The sequence below is a fragment of the Rousettus aegyptiacus genome, unplaced genomic scaffold, assembly GCF_014176215.1.
Source record: "Rousettus aegyptiacus isolate mRouAeg1 unplaced genomic scaffold, mRouAeg1.p scaffold_m13_p_5, whole genome shotgun sequence".
Taxonomy (NCBI): Eukaryota; Metazoa; Chordata; class Mammalia; order Chiroptera; family Pteropodidae; genus Rousettus; species Rousettus aegyptiacus.
The window spans coordinates 30,514,116-30,531,741 of NW_023416308.1; the positions used below are offsets into that span (position 1 = coordinate 30,514,116).

General features: G+C 49.3%; 1 protein-coding gene across 10 annotated transcripts in view; it reads left to right on the forward strand.

Moving 5' to 3' along the window:
- IGSF9B (immunoglobulin superfamily member 9B) overlaps positions 1-16,674 on the forward strand; it is a 48,505-nt gene extending 31,831 nt beyond the window's left edge. For 3 of the 10 annotated variants that reach the window (XM_016156521.2, XM_016156517.2, XM_016156519.2), the window contains exons 16-20: positions 1,527-1,688; positions 2,061-2,106; positions 2,702-4,360; positions 12,181-12,302; positions 14,954-16,674. In XM_016156521.2, the coding sequence (XP_016012007.1) occupies positions 1,527-1,688; positions 2,061-2,106; positions 2,702-4,360; positions 12,181-12,302; positions 14,954-15,162 (2,198 nt within the window). In that variant the 3' untranslated portion in view covers positions 15,163-16,674. Of the gene's footprint in view, positions 1-1,526; positions 1,689-2,060; positions 2,107-2,701; positions 5,908-12,180; positions 12,303-14,953 lie in introns of those variants that run through there. The other 7 variants (XM_016156520.2, XR_001598338.2, XR_001598336.2 and 4 more) reach the window with 7 other exon arrangements.
- The last annotated feature ends 952 nt before the right edge of the window (positions 16,675-17,626 follow it).

Sequence of the window (17,626 nt, forward strand, 5' to 3'; positions counted from 1 at the left end):
GGAAGAGGTGCTTGCTTAGTGATAAAACAGTGGAACCATTTCCATGGGCACTGCTCACACAAACATCCCTGGGACCAGTTGGCAAGGAGTTTGGCCAAGTGCTGGGGCAGGCAAATTGGGCAGAGGGCAGGGAAGGATGGAAGTGGCCTGAGAGCATTTGGGGGCAGGCGGTGGAGTATGACTTCTGTCTCATATATTACACGTTATATTTATGTATGTATGTGTGTATATATGTGTGTATGTGTATGTACACACACACACACACACACACACACACACACACACACACACACACCTCCTTTAGGCAGCAGGAATGAGCATACTTGGCTTCCCTCCAGGGAACAGACTCGGAGAGGTGGCGGAGTGGGGAACAGAGTTTGCAGCAAGGCCAGGACAGAAGACTTGAGGGCTTTGCAAGCTCATCCCAGTGAACTGTTCTGTATTCAGTGGCTTGGTGTCTGGATCCCAAAAGGAAACATACATAGTTGGAAGACTCTTCATGGGTAAATGAGGATGCAGCAACCTAAACATTCCCAAAAATTAAGCCCACATTTCCAAAAGCTGTAGCATTCATTTTTCTAGTCAGCCAAACAGTGTGATTGGGATTATTTTTGCCCATTGTTATTATCAACATAGCAATGGATTCTGGCCAAATATATCAGAATATGTAGATTTCTCCTTCGATGACTATAAAGGATGGCACTTAACTAATAAGACTATCCTATGTAGTATAATACAGTGGACTGGGGTCCAGTCCTGGCTCTGTCACTAATCATCTTTATGAATTTGGGTACAAAGTGAGCCCCAGTTCTTTACTGCAGAATGAGGAAGCTGGACCCATTAACCATGTCCGTGCTGGCTCCAGCATTCTGTACCTGAGATGACTGAGACATGCTAATCTTCCCTGTAGAAGTTGCTCACCTGTAGTGTAAGGAGTTGGAAATGGATCTGAATTGTGTAGTAAGAAGCCCTCTCCAGGTGTTATCTTTTACCCTCAAGCAGCCTTCACATCTAGGCTCATTTTGTAAAGATGGCAGGTTGGAAGGCAGAGAACACCAAACTGGAAGTCAGAGTAACTGTGTGTAGCTGTGGCACTGACACATAGTATTTATATAAGCAAGTCGCTCAAACTTAGCACATCCCAGATTTCTCATTTAGAGAATGAGAGCAATAATGTGTGCTCTATCTACCTCATGGGGTTAATGTGAGAATATCTATAATATGGATGAAAGAACTTTTTAAAAACCACTAGACGAATCTAGATTATTATGGAAATTATTATTCCCATAAAGATAAGCTATAGATGCTCTTCTTTACTAGCTATGTGGGGACTACTTGCCCTCTATAAACTATCCCTTCTTCCTCCCCTGCCACATAAACCTCTTCATTGCATGGATTGAGACTGAGCCTTAAACTGTTGTGCTACCGAGGCAGGGATGGATGCTACCTGGGGGATGGGTGTCAGAGTAGGTGGGGGTCTTGCGGGGAGATCAGGACTCATACATGCTCTCCGCCCCTCCTGGCAGACATCTTCCCACAGCCGGACCTGACTGATGACGGGTTAGCTCGGCCTGTGTTGGCTGGAATTGTAGCTACCATCTGCTTCTTGGCAGCTGCCATCCTGTTCAGCACCCTGGCCGCCTGCTTTGTCAACAAGCAGCGCAAGCGTAAGCTCAAGCGCAAAAAAGGTGGGTGTATCCCCCACCCCTTGCTCTACCTGGCCCAGTTCCAAAAGCTCCCCATTAAGAGAGATGACCCATTTTTAGCATTTAGATCCCCCTTGAAAAGAGAGAAGCCGAGATCTTGTGGGTGTAGCTGCCAGTGGGACCTGATTTGAAAGAGGGAGAAAGGAAGCAGGGATGATGGGGAGATTCTGATTGACCAGAACTAGGGTGAAGGCAGGGCCTGCTAGTGAGCTCAGGACTCAACTTGATTCAAAGATGCCAGACATTGGAAGGAGCTGCTTCCCTCTGTGGCTCTCTTTTGGACCCTGTTTCAGCTGGGGTGTGTTTCGTTGTCTCAGGCCTCAGCAGGCTCTCTCCCTCCTTCTTTCCTTCCAGATCCACCACTCTCCATCACTCACTGCAGGAAGAGTCTGGAGTCTCCGTAAGTGCCTAGCAGAACTGTGACATGGCTGTTTGTGGTGTGTGGGTGGAGGGTAGTGTGTGGAGACAGGTAGATGGTTTGTTTGCCTTGGTCAGCCCCCATGACAGCGTTTCTAAGCTGTTTACTGTTAGCTGTTCTGAGCAGTAATTTTAAGTTGGTCACGTCGTCCTTTGCAGAGGGATCCAAATTCATGGATAATCCATTTCTCTTTAGTTTTGAAATGCATTTCTGTGATTTTTTTGGTCATCCTGACAGATTTGCTTTCTTAATATGTTTTGCATAAGTTTAATTAAAATGAGTTTGCTTTTTGTGAGCCGCCTGGGAATGAAGTTGTGGGTATGACTAGACAGAGCATGGCAAACGATAGGATCAGGGCAGAACAAAAGTAGAAATGTGGGTGTTTATTCAGTAAACACATCTGGATAATCGAGAGTTGGCCAGAGAGTTTCATGCCAAAATGTGCAGCCCACCTGCAGTCCTTTTTTTTCCTCTTATCTTCTCAGGTGTTTGTGGTCAGTGTTTCTTAAGAGAACAAAGAGAATGCACCAGTGTGTCTCCTGCCTCATCCCTCTTGCTCTCTTTCCTGTTCCCACAGCTTGTCCTCTGGCAAGGTGAGCCCAGAGAGCATCCGGACACTCCGGGCTCCATCAGAGTCCTCTGATGACCAGGGCCAGCCAGCAGCCAAGAGGATGCTGAGTCCCACCCGGGAGAAGGAGCTGTCATTGTACAAGAAGACCAAGAGAGCCATCAGCAGTAAGAAGTACAGTGTGGCCAAGGCCGAGGCTGAGGCTGAGGCCACAACGCCCATCGAGCTTATCAGCAGAGGCCCGGACGGCCGCTTTGTGATGGGTCCCTCCGAGGTGGAGCCCTCGGTCAAGGGCAGGCGCATCGAGGGCTTTCCCTTTGCGGAGGAGACGGACATGTACCCTGAGTTCCGCCAGTCCGACGAGGAGAATGAGGACCCTCTCGTGCCCACATCCGTGACTGCCCTGAAGTCCCAGCTGACCCCTCTGTCATCCAGCCAGGAGTCCTACCTGCCACCACCAGCATACAGCCCTCGGTTCCAGCCCCGGGGGCTGGAGGGCCCCGGTGGCCTGGAAGGTCGGCTTCAGGCTACAGGCCAAGCGAGGCCCCCTGCCCCCCGGCCCTTCCACCATGGCCAGTATTATGGGTACCTCAGCAGCAGCAGCCCTGGGGAGGTGGAGCCGCCACCCTTCTACATGCCAGAAGTGGGCAGCCCCCTGAGCTCTGTCATGTCCTCCCCACCCCTGCACACCGAGGGGCCTTTTGGCCACCCCACCATCCCTGAAGAAAACGGAGAGAACGCTTCCAACAGCACGCTGCCCTTGACTCAGACACCCACAGGGGGCCGCTCGCCTGAGCCCTGGGGCCGGCCAGAATTCCCTTTTGGGGGACTGGAAACCCCAGCCATGATGTTCCCCCACCAGCTGCACCCCTGTGATGTAGCCGAGAGTCTGCAGCCCAAGGCCTGTCTCCCCCGAGGACTGCCCCCCAGCTCCCTCCAGATGCCTGCGGCCTACCCGGGCATTCTGTCTCTGGAGGCGCCAAAGGGTTGGGTAGGCAAGCCACCGGGCAGAGGCCCTGTCCCAGTGCCCACTGCTGCCAAGTGGCAGGACAGACCTATGCAACCTCTGGTGAGCCAAGGGCAGCTAAGACATACCAGCCAAGGTATGGGCATACCCGTGTTGCCTTACCCCGAGCCTGCCGAGCCGGGGGGGCACGGCGGACCCAGCACGTTTGGCCTGGACACCAGGTGGTATGAGCCACAGCCCCGGCCCCGGCCCAGCCCTCGGCAGGCCAGGCGCGCCGAGCCCAGTTTACATCAAGTGGTGCTACAGCCGTCCCGGCTCTCGCCTCTGACCCAAAGCCCCCTCAGCTCCCGCACCGGCTCCCCTGAGCTTGCCGCCAGGGCCCGGCCTCGCCCCAGCCTCCTGCAGCAGGCTGAGATGTCAGAGATCACCCTCCAGCCACCGGCCGCAGTCAGCTTCTCTCGCAAGTCCACACCGTCCACGGGCTCCCCGTCCCAGAGCAGCCGCAGCGGGAGTCCCAGCTACCGGCCCGCAGTGGGCTTCACCACTCTGGCCACGGGCTACCCCTCCCCTCCGCCGGGCCCTGCGGGCCCTGCGGGGCCTGGGGACAACTTGGATGTGTTTGGACAGACGCCTTCCCCTCGAAGGATGGGGGAGGAGCTGCTCAGACCAGACCCCCCTCCCCCACAGCTACCTACTTCAGGGTGAGTGTGAGCTGGTTTCTCCTGCCCACCATCACCTGGTCATCTTGCTGCCCTGATACCTTGCCTCGCCCTCCACCCTCCATCAACCCAAATGACAGGGCTTGTCTGGACATGCTGCAGTGTCCCTTCAGGAGAGGGGTTCTGGTCTTGGCATCAGCAGGGTGCGGTCATTGGGTAGGGGTGGGGCTCACCTGCCCAGGTACCCTTCCAGGAGCATGAGGAATTTCTTTCCACCCAGCCCAGAGCTCTTAGGAGGCTCCAAGGGTGATGGGGAGTGTGGGCACACATGGACAAGGGGAGGGGTGTGGGGTGTCTGAGTAAGTTGCCACCCCAGATTTTCATGGAGTGGGGAGCTCTCCATGTCCCCATGATATATTGGCTTTGGGGGTGGTCCTAGGGTTTGCCCAGAGACCTTGCATCCAGCCTCCTTTTCTTCCCCAGCCCCGCCTTGCTTAGCAGGACCTTGAAACCTGACTTCTCTGGACCATGAGGCCAGGGACTCTTATCCCCAAACCCCTGCCCTTAACAGCCTAGTGGGCACCGGGCGCCTCCCACAGTCTCTCCAGGGGCCGCATCCTGGAGGCTGGGAGCCAAATCTCAGGCTGTGAACCATGTGCCTGGAGCCACATACCCCACCCCAACCTGTGTGCCTCATAGGAAGCCGCAGACAGACAGACAGACAGACAAGCTCCTGCGATCAGCCTGCCCGAGAGAGCACACTCTAAACTGTAGCAGCTGGTATTCCAGGTACCAGAGTCAGCCTGGACACCTGTCTGTGCCTCTTTTTCTCTTGTCTTTCTTCCCCTGCTCTCCTCCTTTCTCCTCCCCTTCCTTCCTCAAGTCCGTCTTTTTCTGTCTTTCTTTCTTCTTCATCTTCTCTGGGTTGGTGCGACTTGCTCAGAAGAGCCTGCAATGTCTCTATAGCGACCCTCAGTCCCTCCTGCCCTCCCTCCCCATCTCTCTCTCTCTGGTTCCGTCCTTTGGTCTCTCTTCTTGATGTGGCCGACTGTGCAGGGGAGCAGAGAGTTCCAGAGGAGGCTGGCCTGGTGGTAGGCAGGATGGGAGACTTTGAGGAGGAGGGAGCCCAGTGTCTTTCCCCTGCCCCATTCACTCCCACCCTCTCTGGTACCTGGAAGTACAAGCCTCACCTCCCACTCCCACCCTGCTCCTGCTGGGGGTGAAGGAAGTGGGCCTGGGGAGGTGCTGGAGAGCTCTAGCTAGGACGCCAGGCGTGGCGCGTAGTGGCTGGAGGTGCCTGTGTCTGTGCAGGAGACGCTGTGCGCGCAGCCCTGTTGTCTGTGCTTTGCAGCTCTCATCTGCTTCGTCCCATCGTGCCGTCTGGTTCTCTGTCTCTCTCCTCTCCTTCCCCTCACCCCATTCTCTAGCCTCCTCGCCTGTTGGTTCTCTGGTCCCTGTGCTCCTCCCCCCTCCCCTCTGGGTGTGCGTGGGTGGTTCCCCCACGGCCTGTGTTGATAACTGCTTTGTTTCTGATTGATCTCAGCTATCTGGGCAGTGTTGTCGAGACAAGCCTCTCCTCAGCTCAATAGGTAAGGGAGCTCTGCGGCTGGGGCAGGGCGGGGGGTGGACAGGCGGATGGGGCTTCGGCAGGGCCATCGCTTCCTTTACAGGGGAATCCAGACCATATCCCCTCACCCCCTCTGTGGGGGCAGCAGCCTCTGCTCCTCTATCCCCACAGCTTCTGGGTTCCCCACATCATGCTGCTCCAACAGCCCCACCAGGCCACGCTCGGGCATTGCCTAGCTGCAGCTTTTCACCCCACCCCCCATGTCAAGTCCTCTCCCACAGCCTCCCTTGCAGTTTTCCTCACTCAGACACCTCGTCATCCTGCTGCCAACACACCCAGAGCTTCCATAGAAGCCCCCTGGGACCCTGCATGCACTTTGAAGGACCCAGAATGCCTAAGATCTGCTTTGCATCTGTGCACCCTTGGAAACTTGTCTGGGGCCACTCTGGTACCCAGGAAAACCCCTCTCTGCCCTGTTTTCCCAGCAGCCTCAGGCATAGCCCCCCTTCCCCCAAACCACCCAACAACCACCAAAAACAACAAAACAACAACAACAACAACAACAACAACAACAACAACAACAACAACACAGACCTTCCCCAGGATGGCTGGCCCCTCACTGTCTTCTTGGGATCTTACTAATAGTGAGTCCTCTCCAGGAGCACAGGGTTGGGGGGTGGCCCGGCAATTTCCCTCAACCACTGGGTCTTCCATAGGACCAGGCTACCTTTGGTCCTTTGAGGGCAAGGGCAGGGATATTGCTTCCCATGCTTCTTGTATTCTGCAGCCTATTCTTGGCTATCATGAGACTGAGATGTAGACCTTGCCCTCAGGTTCAAATTGCTCTTGGGGTCCCCAAAGTAGTCACTCCCAACCCCCTTGGGTGCCAGCTGTGGGGAGAGGGTCTTGTGAGGAGCTCTGCAGAGGAGAGGACAGGGTTCCTAGGCAGAAGGAAGTTGAGTTGGCAAGAGGCAAACATTCCCGGAGCTGCAACACTGCACTCCTTCCTCTGCTCTCCACCGTGGTGATCCCTCTCCCACCTTCCTCCAAGTGGGGGTCTCCAGAACTGGGCGTGTAGAGGGGTATGAAGTTTCTTGAAGAGGCTTTTAGGCTCACTTGCTTTCATAGTAACTAAGAGCCTCTTTTTGCCATGGACACCATTGCCATGCTTCTGGGAACATGTAGACCCCACAGCCCTCATATGAAAGAGGGAAAACCTCCTTCTGGTACCTCTAATTTCCGTAAGTGAGAAGTAGCTGCCTCCCTTTACCACCTAGAGATTCCAAGGAGGTTTATCATTCTAATTCAGGACTATAAATCTCCCGTAGTCATAAAGGTGTCCCACAATGAGGATGACATGCCAGTTCTTTATGATCCACAGCTATAAAAGTGTTAGCAGTCAAGAGGCCCTGGGATGGTATGGGGGCAACTGGGGGCCCCCGCTTCAGCTGTTAGCACTGGGAGAGTGTGGAGGTGTCAAGAAGCCTTTGTGAGCTCACGTGTGCTAGGGGCCTTCTGTGGCTTTGCTGGGTGGATGCTCCAGAGTGACAGTAACTGGACTGTCTTCTGTCTTCCCTGCTCTCCCTCCCTGCCCCAAGTTATAACCCCTCTGTCACCCCCCAGAAGTGCAACAGCTTCAAGACCAGCTTTCTCACTCCACTCCTGAAAAGTACCTGGACCCCATTGTCATTTGCTCTTGCCACTCTCCTTCCCTCAACCATTGATTGACCCTCTCTCCCCACTGTCCCCACTGCATCAGATCTGAGGGAGCTGAGCTATCATACTCTCACTGCTGTGGCAAACCCAGAAACCAAGGGCCACGGGAGAGCATTACTTCTCTGGGCCTGGCCAGCATCCCCAACCTAGGAGAACAGGATCCTCCCACAGCCTCAGAGTCAGACCTTGACAATGCTGGGCAGCAGGAGCCACCGCTTGCCCTTCTGCTTGCTGAGGGCCTCCCTGGGCACGATAGCTGCTGGGGCCATTGGGAGGTGGCAGACTCCTCTTCAGACGCTGTCTTCATGCTGCGCCTTTGCATGTGTCTCCACTCAGTCTTGCTTGGAGAAGATGTGACACGTCTTGTCTACGTTCGTTCTCGCTCTGTTCCTATTTCCTTCAGTTTCTCTCCTGTTTCTTCTCTCCACACCTGTAGTTGTTTCCCTGCCTCTCCTCCTCTCTCTCCCTCCTTTTTCTCCTCTTCCCAACTCCCATCTCAAAATAGGGAGTTGTATTGCATGGACCTGTACTTTTGTGAATGGCTGGGAGGCCAAATGGTTTTCTCAGCTCCTCTATCTGATACCAGTAGCTGCCCTATTCTTGTATCTCCCTCTAATCCTCTTTCCCATTAATACTGACTTCAGCCTCCATGATGCAGGTGGGTCTGGGAGTGCGGATGGGGCCCTAAGGTAACCATAGAAAGGAGCTCCCCTTTGGAACAAGCTTCTCCTGATTTCTAAGGCCAAGGACTTCGTTTGCGCCCTGATCCCACTGGAAAGGTACTATCTGTGGTCAAAGCTGAACAGCAGCTGACCTCCAGACCCCTGGCTTTCTATTTTGTATATGAAGAATGGATTTGCCTTTTTCCTGGCTACACCTTATACGTGTATGAATTTCCTTAGCTTCCCATCCACATTATATAGTCAGACAAGCAGAGTCTGCTCCCAGGCAATTAAGAAGAGGAGGAAATGCTCTTTACATCATTGCTTCTGCCTGTTGACTGGAGGATAGCTGCAAACTGTGTCATAACGGTCAGCTCTTGGGGCATTAAGGGCAAGAAATGTCCTTAATGAATTTTGGATTTTGATTTTCCTGTCCTGTGGTTTGCCTACATTTTGAACTAGGCTGTCTGTGTCTTCCCTTCACTATTCTGGGTCAGCATACAACTAAGCAGCTAAGGAAAGCTTAGCTAAATGGTCATGATTTGGGTTTTGTATGGATTTTATGAAGAGAGAGAGGGGGAGAAAAAAGTGTTAAAGTAAGTTCTAGGCCATTTAGGGTAGTTCTGAACTGCAGAGAAACACCACTGAGACAGAAAACTACAGTTGTTGGGAAGACAATTCGGAATATCCAGAGTAGCCTCTAGGCTTTGAGGCTTTCACTTTTCAGTAATGCTCTTACTTCCTGGGAGAAGGAGCACCCCAGAGTCTGCAGAATTCCTGTATGTTTGAGAAGAATTGAGGCTGATGAGAAAGAGAACTAAGACTTCAACTTCTGGAGAGCCTAGGGCTGGAATCTGTTTGATAGAGCAACCTACGGGTCAGCCTCAGGTTTACTGGCCAGCTTCATTCCAGGGATAGACAGAGTCGCTTAACCCAAGCTTCCTACTTTCTGAGAGACACCAGCTGCAAAAGCTTTATTACCTGAAAGTCCCCCAGGTGTGCTTGACATTGACAGGGCACATGGTCACCCCTCCTAAAAAAGGGAGGCAATTTGATTTCAAAGGGCTTTATATGCTGCAGGTCTGTTGGACCACATTTCATGTGTCTTTTCTGAATAATTTGCTTAAAATAAAGACCTGTTTTGCCCCCTCTCTTCCTCCTGCCTTCCAGACACTGTTTTGTTTTTTTTTCTCCTGCATTGGGAGAGTGTCTTGGTACCTTCAGGAGCCACCTTCTGTCATGTTTCTGTGTTTGAGTGTTGAGCCAAAAGTGAAAACAGGTGAATAGCAGGTGTCCTGGAAGGGCTAGAGTTTGGCTGTTTCATGAGTGAAAATTGGCTTACAATCCTCAATGGATCATTGCTGTTTGGGAATTTTTACCTGACACAGCCAGCATTTCTCCATCCTGGTCTATTTAACCCTGGCTCTGCCACCACAGCTAGAATGTCAGTGACTGTTGCAGCTAGTGCATTCTGGGGCAGACTGACTTCTCAGATGATGTGTGGAAGCAGTGTTTTCCTTCGATGTAGCTTCTGTCCCTGCTTTATCAGGAAGAAGTTGGAGATGCCGTTCAGCCTAGTGTTGAAAGCCTTTGCTCTATCATATAATAACTGGATTATTGGATGCACTACCTGACCTAACCTCAGTTTTTCTGTCTGGAAAATGGGGTCAATGTAGTATTTACCTCTTAGGGTTGTTGTAAGGATTAAAGAAAATTATTGTAGAGAAGATAGATCAGTGCCTTGCATGGTAAATGGTAAATAAATGTTGTATGATAAAAATGATAATGATGACAATCTATTGATCGTAATAATAAAAACATCCCTGGAAGTTTCACCTGGCTTGGAGGTGCTACAGGAATTTTCAGGGGTCACCCTGTACCAGCTTCTCTCATGCCCTAGTGGAACACACTGGATGATGATTTTAAAGTACTGTTCCCTAGGTCCACTGCTTGCCATATACCTCCTCAGACCATATATCACTCATCTTGTGTGGTCCTTCTAAAGAGGCTGACTGGGACCAGGAGACAGATAAACTGAACAGTGGATTCATATCTTTGATTTTCCTTTTAGGCGGCATGAAGAAGCCTTAGTCAAGGAAGAGACAGGGGTGAGGACGTTCCACCAGCACTGGAAAGTCATACCCCCTCATGCCCTACCCATCTCCATTCTTTGCCTGCCTTCCAAATTCCCTTCCAGCTGCTGCTGCTGCTGCTGCTGCCGCTGCTGCTCCTGCTGTGTAGAATCTCTGTGGGTAGACTATGGAGTTTGTGAAAGAGGAAGGAATGGGCAATTGCAGATTGGGTCTTTGGGGGTGGAAGACCTGACTTCTAATGGTGAGTTGGACTACTCTACGAGACTATGTGTGTGCCTGTGTGCGCATGTAGGTGGGGCTTCTTAGCTCCATGCTATCAGGGGGCTGTGGAAAACCAAAAAGTTGTCTCTTACTGGAATTTTGGTGAAACTTCTTGATACTTTATTTACTAAAGGGCTATGGAATGATGATCTCCATCAATGAAGATGAAGGTTGCTTTATTGCCAATTTATGCAGGAAACCCCAGAAGACAGAGGCTTTGTTTCCTTCATTCCCACAAAGATATCTGTTGTTGGAGTAATGCAGCTGTAATCTTCCTATCCCTCTATCATTTTTAAAAAATGCCTTGGACTGCTTACTCAGCATTGGGGACTTCTTTTCCCCTCACAGGATTATCTGTCCTACTCCTTAATCAGGATTCAGCCAAAACCAACTGCAATGGAGATGGAAGAGGGAGATGTGGAGATTGAGGCAGAGTGTGATTCACTTTAGTCTACTGTGGCCCTAGAATGTCTCTGCTTCCCTGATCGTGTGCTAATGCCAACACTGGTGAGAAAGAAAGAGTGACCTCTCTCCCTCTTTTCTCCTTTATTCCTCAGGCTCCAAGTTTGGCTTATTTTAAGAAGAAATGCCATTGATAACATACCTTCTAGGTTTTCTTCTTTTATGACTGTTGAAAAATTCTCTCCAATATGCACTATTTATCACAGACAATCCATCTTCTTAGCTCTCTTTGGTTCCCTTTGTCACCTGGGCTTCGCTTAAATTGTTGACTTTGCCCTAACCATACATTTGATCCATCAGGCAAAAGGCAACATCCACTCAACTGGGAGAGAAAGAGAAACCTATGCACATGGTATCCTCTCCCAACAACCTCGGTTTCTCTTTTGAATCTTAAAAATGAAAGATTCACTGGATACTTGCTACAGAAATCCTGGCTTTGCAAGGTTACCATATTTGGACACTCTAACCACTGTAATCTACTTCCACCCTGTTCTTTTCCCTTACATGACTGAAGAAGTCTGAGCCAAATCTGCAGAGGGTCAGGGTGACAGTTCTGCTGAATGTTGGTAGATGACAAGTATTTGTTGCTGTTAGCTGCTGGGTTCTGCCTGAATCTTGTAGATGGAGTTGAAAGTTTCTCATTTTGCCTTGGCCTTCTGTTTTCTGGAGGAGGATGGTTAATTGGGGTTGGGGTTGCTCACCTCCTGCTTAAATCTTTTACTTTTACTTTTAATTTAAAGGTCTTGATTGTGACAGTTTCTAAGGACTTCAGACATTGAAGCTGCTTCCTTCTCTGACCTTTCTTATTCTTCCCAGCTTGAGTTCTATGTGATGGGGCTTACTATTAAAGTTTCTCTCTCCCTTTCCTAGGTCTTCTGATTGCTCTACAGAATCGTTTCCCTCTGAGGTAGGCCTCCCACTGCTGGAGATTTCTCCTGGGTTTTCCTCCTTCCAGGAGCGATGGAAAGATGGCCATTGAGGGACTCCATAAAACCTTACTCTGTCCTCCTATGGGCCGGCTGTTTGGCTTTCTTCCAGCCCTGCTCCAGAAGCTCCCTGTTCTGGGAGTTGATCTGTGCCTCTCTAATTACCCCTTTTCAGAACCCATCCACCTGCATCTGGGGACGCTGCTGCACCTGAGAGGCTGGAGGCTCTGAAATACCAACGGATAAAAAAGCCCAAAAAGTCATCCAAGGGCTCTTCGAAGTCAAAGAAACGATCCGGTAAATGGTGGGAAACACCTTTTTACCTTGCCCGCTGTTAATGTGGGATTGTTTGGCACAGGATCCCACCCTTCGATTTTCTCTAAAATTGAATCTACCAGGTTTTGTTCTTTGTTTCTATTTAACACTAATTTTCAAGTAATACACAAATATTATTTTCATGTAAAAATGAGAAAGATAAGGTTAAAATCTCTTGATTGTCCTCCCAATTCTGTTTCCTCCCATCTGGGAACCATTCCTTTCTGGCATATGTGTGTTTTCAGAACCTTTCTGTAAATTTACCTTTAGAAAAGATATTGTATTGTTTCAATGTATTTTTTTTTAAACAATATAAATAGTATCTTAGTTTTTCTATTCTGTAACACCCCTTGGAAATATCCCTATCTCCTTATATATTTCTTCTCTACCATTTCAAGCCTTTAGTTGGACTTGAGAATTATGGAGTTCTACCTAGTGCTTAGAGGACATCGTGGCATGGAGCCAGCTTCTGTAGGTTGAACAGATTTTTCTCAGTAAGATAGAATGAAATCTTCTCATCTTGTAGAAAGACACTTCTATTGAAATAAGTCTGTCGTTTATCGAGCAGTAATATGTAGCCTCTAAGACAGTGCAAAAATAATTGAGCCCTTTTGCAGATGTAGAAAATTTCTTAGTATTTCTTACATACTATCTTTTTACCAATGGTTTTAGGAATGTGACAGGCCATCAGAGAAGACTGCTGAACAGTTTCTTGCATATCTTTAATAACTACTGTAGAGTAACTTTCTTTAGAGATAGGGTTATGAAAAAGTGTTATACAGAGGCCGTTTGAATCTTAGGGAGACCATGAGCACTTATTTCTCACTTAGCCTTTGAATGGTGCTATTCTATTATTATTTTTTAGGTGGGAATACTGAGGCAGGGAAAAATAAAATGATTTTTTTATGGTTTGAGTGGGAAATTGAAGCCCAAAACTCAATTTTCAACTCATATAAGCTCATTTTAGTTTAAGACCAACCGACCGACCAACCTATCTATCTATCTATCTATCTATCTATCTATCTATCTATCTATCTATTTATTATCTATCTTTAAAAAAGTTTTTTTGGGGAAAAAGTCACAACGAATGCCTATATTTTCTCTTGTTCTGTTTGCAGTAGTCCTGTTCCCTTATATGTTAACAATGCTCAAATATGTCCTAGCCCAAATCTCTTCCATGAACTTGTCTCATATTTCCGGGTTCCTCCCAAACATGCATTTTTAAAATAACCCTTTATAATGTCCTAAATAGTTACTGACTATCATCTCCAAATCTCTGTTCTTCCCCAATTTCATTAACAGCACTGTTATAAACTCAGTTGCTCTCAGGCTACTTCAACCTTGATTCTTCTCTTGCTCTCACATCTTATATCCAATCCATTTTATAAGATCTGCTGGCTCACCTTTTAAAACATACCCTGAATGTGACCACTTTTTTTCTGTCTCAGCTGCTGAAACTAAATTCTGACTCATGCTCATCTACTGCCTTGACTATTGCAATAGCCTCCTAACTGGTCCTTCTGCCTCTATCCTGGCCCCTACTATAATATATTGTACACACAGAAACCAGAGTGATTTTTAGAAAACGTAATAACATACTCTTTCCTCTAGTCATGGGCATGTGCACATACGTGTGCGCAGACACACACACACACAAACACACACAGTCACTCTGATTAAAATCTTCCAGAAGGTTCCCACTAAAACTGAGCAGATTTCAAACTACTTGTGATACCATTGTCTTTCCTGCTTCACTTCCTCTGCTCACCCTGCTTTAGCCACAGTGGCGTTTCTTCTGTCTCCAGAACATGTTACGCTTGCTCTTAACTCAGGGTTTTCACACTTACCACTCCTCATTTTTGGAAGGCTCATAATTCAAGACTTGACTCAAGTGTTACTCCTTTAGTAGCAGTGCCTTAGCCTTTTGCTATCTCATGACCCTATTTTATATTTTTTTGTAGCACTTGCAGTATCTAAAAATTTTATTTCTATAGTTTTCAAGTCTTTACATTTTGTCTCTTTTTGCTCACCCTTGCATTAAAATATAATATTCTAGAAAGGAAGAGCTTTATCTCTTTACCTCCAGAAGGGCTATGAGGCAGTGAAGAAGCCCTGGAGTAGGAAGGGCCAGGCCTGACTCTATTGCATGCGATTAAAAGCTTGTGTAAAATTCACCATTGCTTGCAGGGCAGGGCAGGATTGAGGATGAAAAAAACTGTATTAAGTCCCAACCCCAGTACCAAGAATGATGGCTATTACCCAGGAGGTACTAAAAAAGAAATATTAATTTTTTTATTAAAAAGAAATATTAGATAAACAATATATTTAATATTAAATAAAAGATTAAAATATAAACATTCAGGGACTAGTTCCACCTGCTCTCTTGACTCTAATGAGAACTAGGGGAGCAGACTTGGGGTGTTGGTGGCCTTCATGGTGAAGAAGGTGGTTTTGCTGCTGCAGTTTGCTTTGGTGTCCCATATGCTCAGGTGACCCCTTTGTTTACTACTAGAAACCCAGAATATGTGCCCTGGCAGCTGAACAAGGTAAGTGAGCGTGGGAGGCCACGGTCTCCTTTTTCACCCACTTGCTGTTCCTTTTTGTCTTTCTGTGTGCCTGTTCCTCCTCCCCAGATGGCCCTGCCTCCCAGGCTCAGCAGCTTCCAAACTCTCAGGTTCTGTGGCCCGATGAAGCTGTCTGCCTCCGAAAGAAGAAGAGACATTCTCGGCCTGACCCCTTTGCCCGCCTCTCAGACTTGTGCCACCGCCAGCTTCCAGAAGACCAGACAGCGATTCTCAACAGCATGGATCAGGAAGACCCTGGCCATGCCACTCTGCTGTGACAACACAACTCTAAGTGCTCCCAGAGCGAGAATGCTGGGCTGAGGGCGAGGGAGGGGGATGCATGGTGATGGGTGTTGGGGCCATGTCTTCCTCATCAGCGAAGGCCTGGCCTGCCCAGTAGTTCTGAGGGTTGCTCAGACCTTCATTCAGCCTATTCTCTCTCTGGCCAGAGTGGGAGTCTCCTCCAAATCCTGGCCAACTGGCCTTGTCTTCGGGATACCAGCCTGGGGCAGACCTTTCAGCTGTGGGTGGAGATAAGGAAGTGAACTGGAGGCAGAGAGAGATCTGCTTCCTCCCCACTACTCCCTTCTATACTAGATTGATTTTTCTCTCCTCTTCAAAGATGTTAGGAAGTGAAGAAGAGGGAAGCAATGGTTTTTGCTGCTCTCTGCTTCTGCTTCCGTTTTTAAATCCTGGGAGAGGGCTGAACTTCCATCTCACTTTCCAAACTCTACATATATATAGATATAGATACAAATGCATAGGTATGTAGATTGTGGGTTTCTCTATGTGTATATATATGTACATCGAAACAGCAAAATGCTGTTTATTTCTGTGGCCAATGAAAGAAGGAGGAAGAAGGCAGCAGACGTGTGGGGTTTGTGAGTAGGACTGGCAGAGAGCTGGCTGGATTCCCTGATGTCTGTCTCGGGGATTACTCCTTTTGAAACAGGATTCATGCCTTCTCAGCTGAATTCACCACTCTACCTTCTCCCATCTAGAGCAGAAATTGAGGCTTGCCATGATTTCCAGCTGCCTGCTTTGGGAGTTCAGCAATGAGTTACCACAGAACTAAACAAAAGCCTTTATTTCTTGGTTCCTGAGTGAGGAAAGGGTGGCAGGCAAAGGGCCAGACTGGCATGTTCCTTTCACAGTTTGGCTCAGAAGTAGAAGCTGCTTAGTAGCAGGGCCAAGAGGCAGGCTCTGTTGCACAAACTCAAGCTCTTCCATCAGTCCTTTTGGGTCCAGCCAGGGCCAGAAGCCTTGGGGCCAAAGAGCCTCCCATTCTGGAGCCGTCTGTGCTGAGCACCAAGCTGCTGCTGCTCTATTTATATCCCGCCTCTGGCTCGGCACCCTCTGGAGTGCTGTTCCAAAGCTGCTGACTCGGTTCCTCCTTTCCTTTTGTGGGAGCTAATTTCCCAGATTGATTAATTGCCACTTGTGGGGAGCCCGCCGGCAGCTCCTTTTCCATGCTCTCCACGTGCTGTCTGCAGACTCTTCTCTGCTCTGGGCCTTCCTCCACCCTGTGGACCCTGGCTCCAACAGGGTGAGATGGGACGAACCTGGGGTGCCTCAGATTTATGGGTCCTGGGGGTGCCGTGGATCCCCTCTTTTCCCCTGGTTCTATTTTAATGGACCTGGCTGAGGCATGGGAATGAAGGTAGAGGGGGTGGTAGGTAGGGGCCTGGGCTCTGAGCCTTTCTCTGCCAAAATCTTGTCCTAGTTCAAACGATGAGCACCCAGAAATTTCTGTGAGGTCATCTTAAAACAACTAAAGATGTATCTCTCTCTTCCATAAGATAACGGTGCTGCCTAAGCACAGGGCAGAAGGCCCTGAAGGTGGATGGGGTGCACCTGGTTTCTCTTCCCTTATGCAGGAGCCTGCCCTTCTAGCCACCAGAGAATAAAGGTGGCTGTCGGGTTCCTTGAAGTATTTCCTCCTTGGTGCTGCTGTCTTCGTGAGTTTGGAGACATCCACCTCTCCCCAGTTATCTGCTTACATGTTGGCCAAGTGAAAGCACTCGAGGCATCCGCATGTCTCACTGCAGTTGCCAGTGGCTCAGCCCAGTGACCTGGGCCAGGTGGGGCCTCTGAGAGCCAGGAAGCTGCTCCTTGCTGGGAGCATCCATCTTAGGAATGAGTCCTCTGGCACACAGACCCCGGTGCTTCCTTTCTGTCGACTAGCGAATGGGGACTAATTCCTCCCATAGGGTTCTGCCATGTAAGTCACAGCCTCAGTTTCTTTCTGAAAGTGGTGAGTCGTGGTGAAAGAGGTGGAGAGGGGAAGTTTCTGGCCCTCGTCCTGTTGACTGCCTCATCTCTCTGGGGCTAGGCCTGCACCCTCCTGGCTAATGCACTTCTCTGGGCATCCAAATCTACTTTACCACCGGGTGGCAGCTCCAGCAAAATGGAAGAGCAGAGGTTGGGTGACTATCTTCTTTCCCGAGGTAGCATTACCTCTGCCACTGTACCCCAATCAGTGACTCACTGAATACCTCTCCTGGAGCATGTGGGGCCTCATACCAGGTCAGTTGGTAGCTTCTGTCTGTACTCTTCACGGCATGCCATTTCTTACACTGGGCTGGATCCTGGCTGGAATGCGAATGTGGGATGTCAGGGTTATAGGTCTTCAGGATGAATTAGTTCAAACTTTCTAATCCCCATGCTGGGAATTCTAGGCTGTTTAGGTTACAAAAAAAGTGGAGAAGATGAGGTGGAAGGCTTTGCTTCTTTAGGATGTCA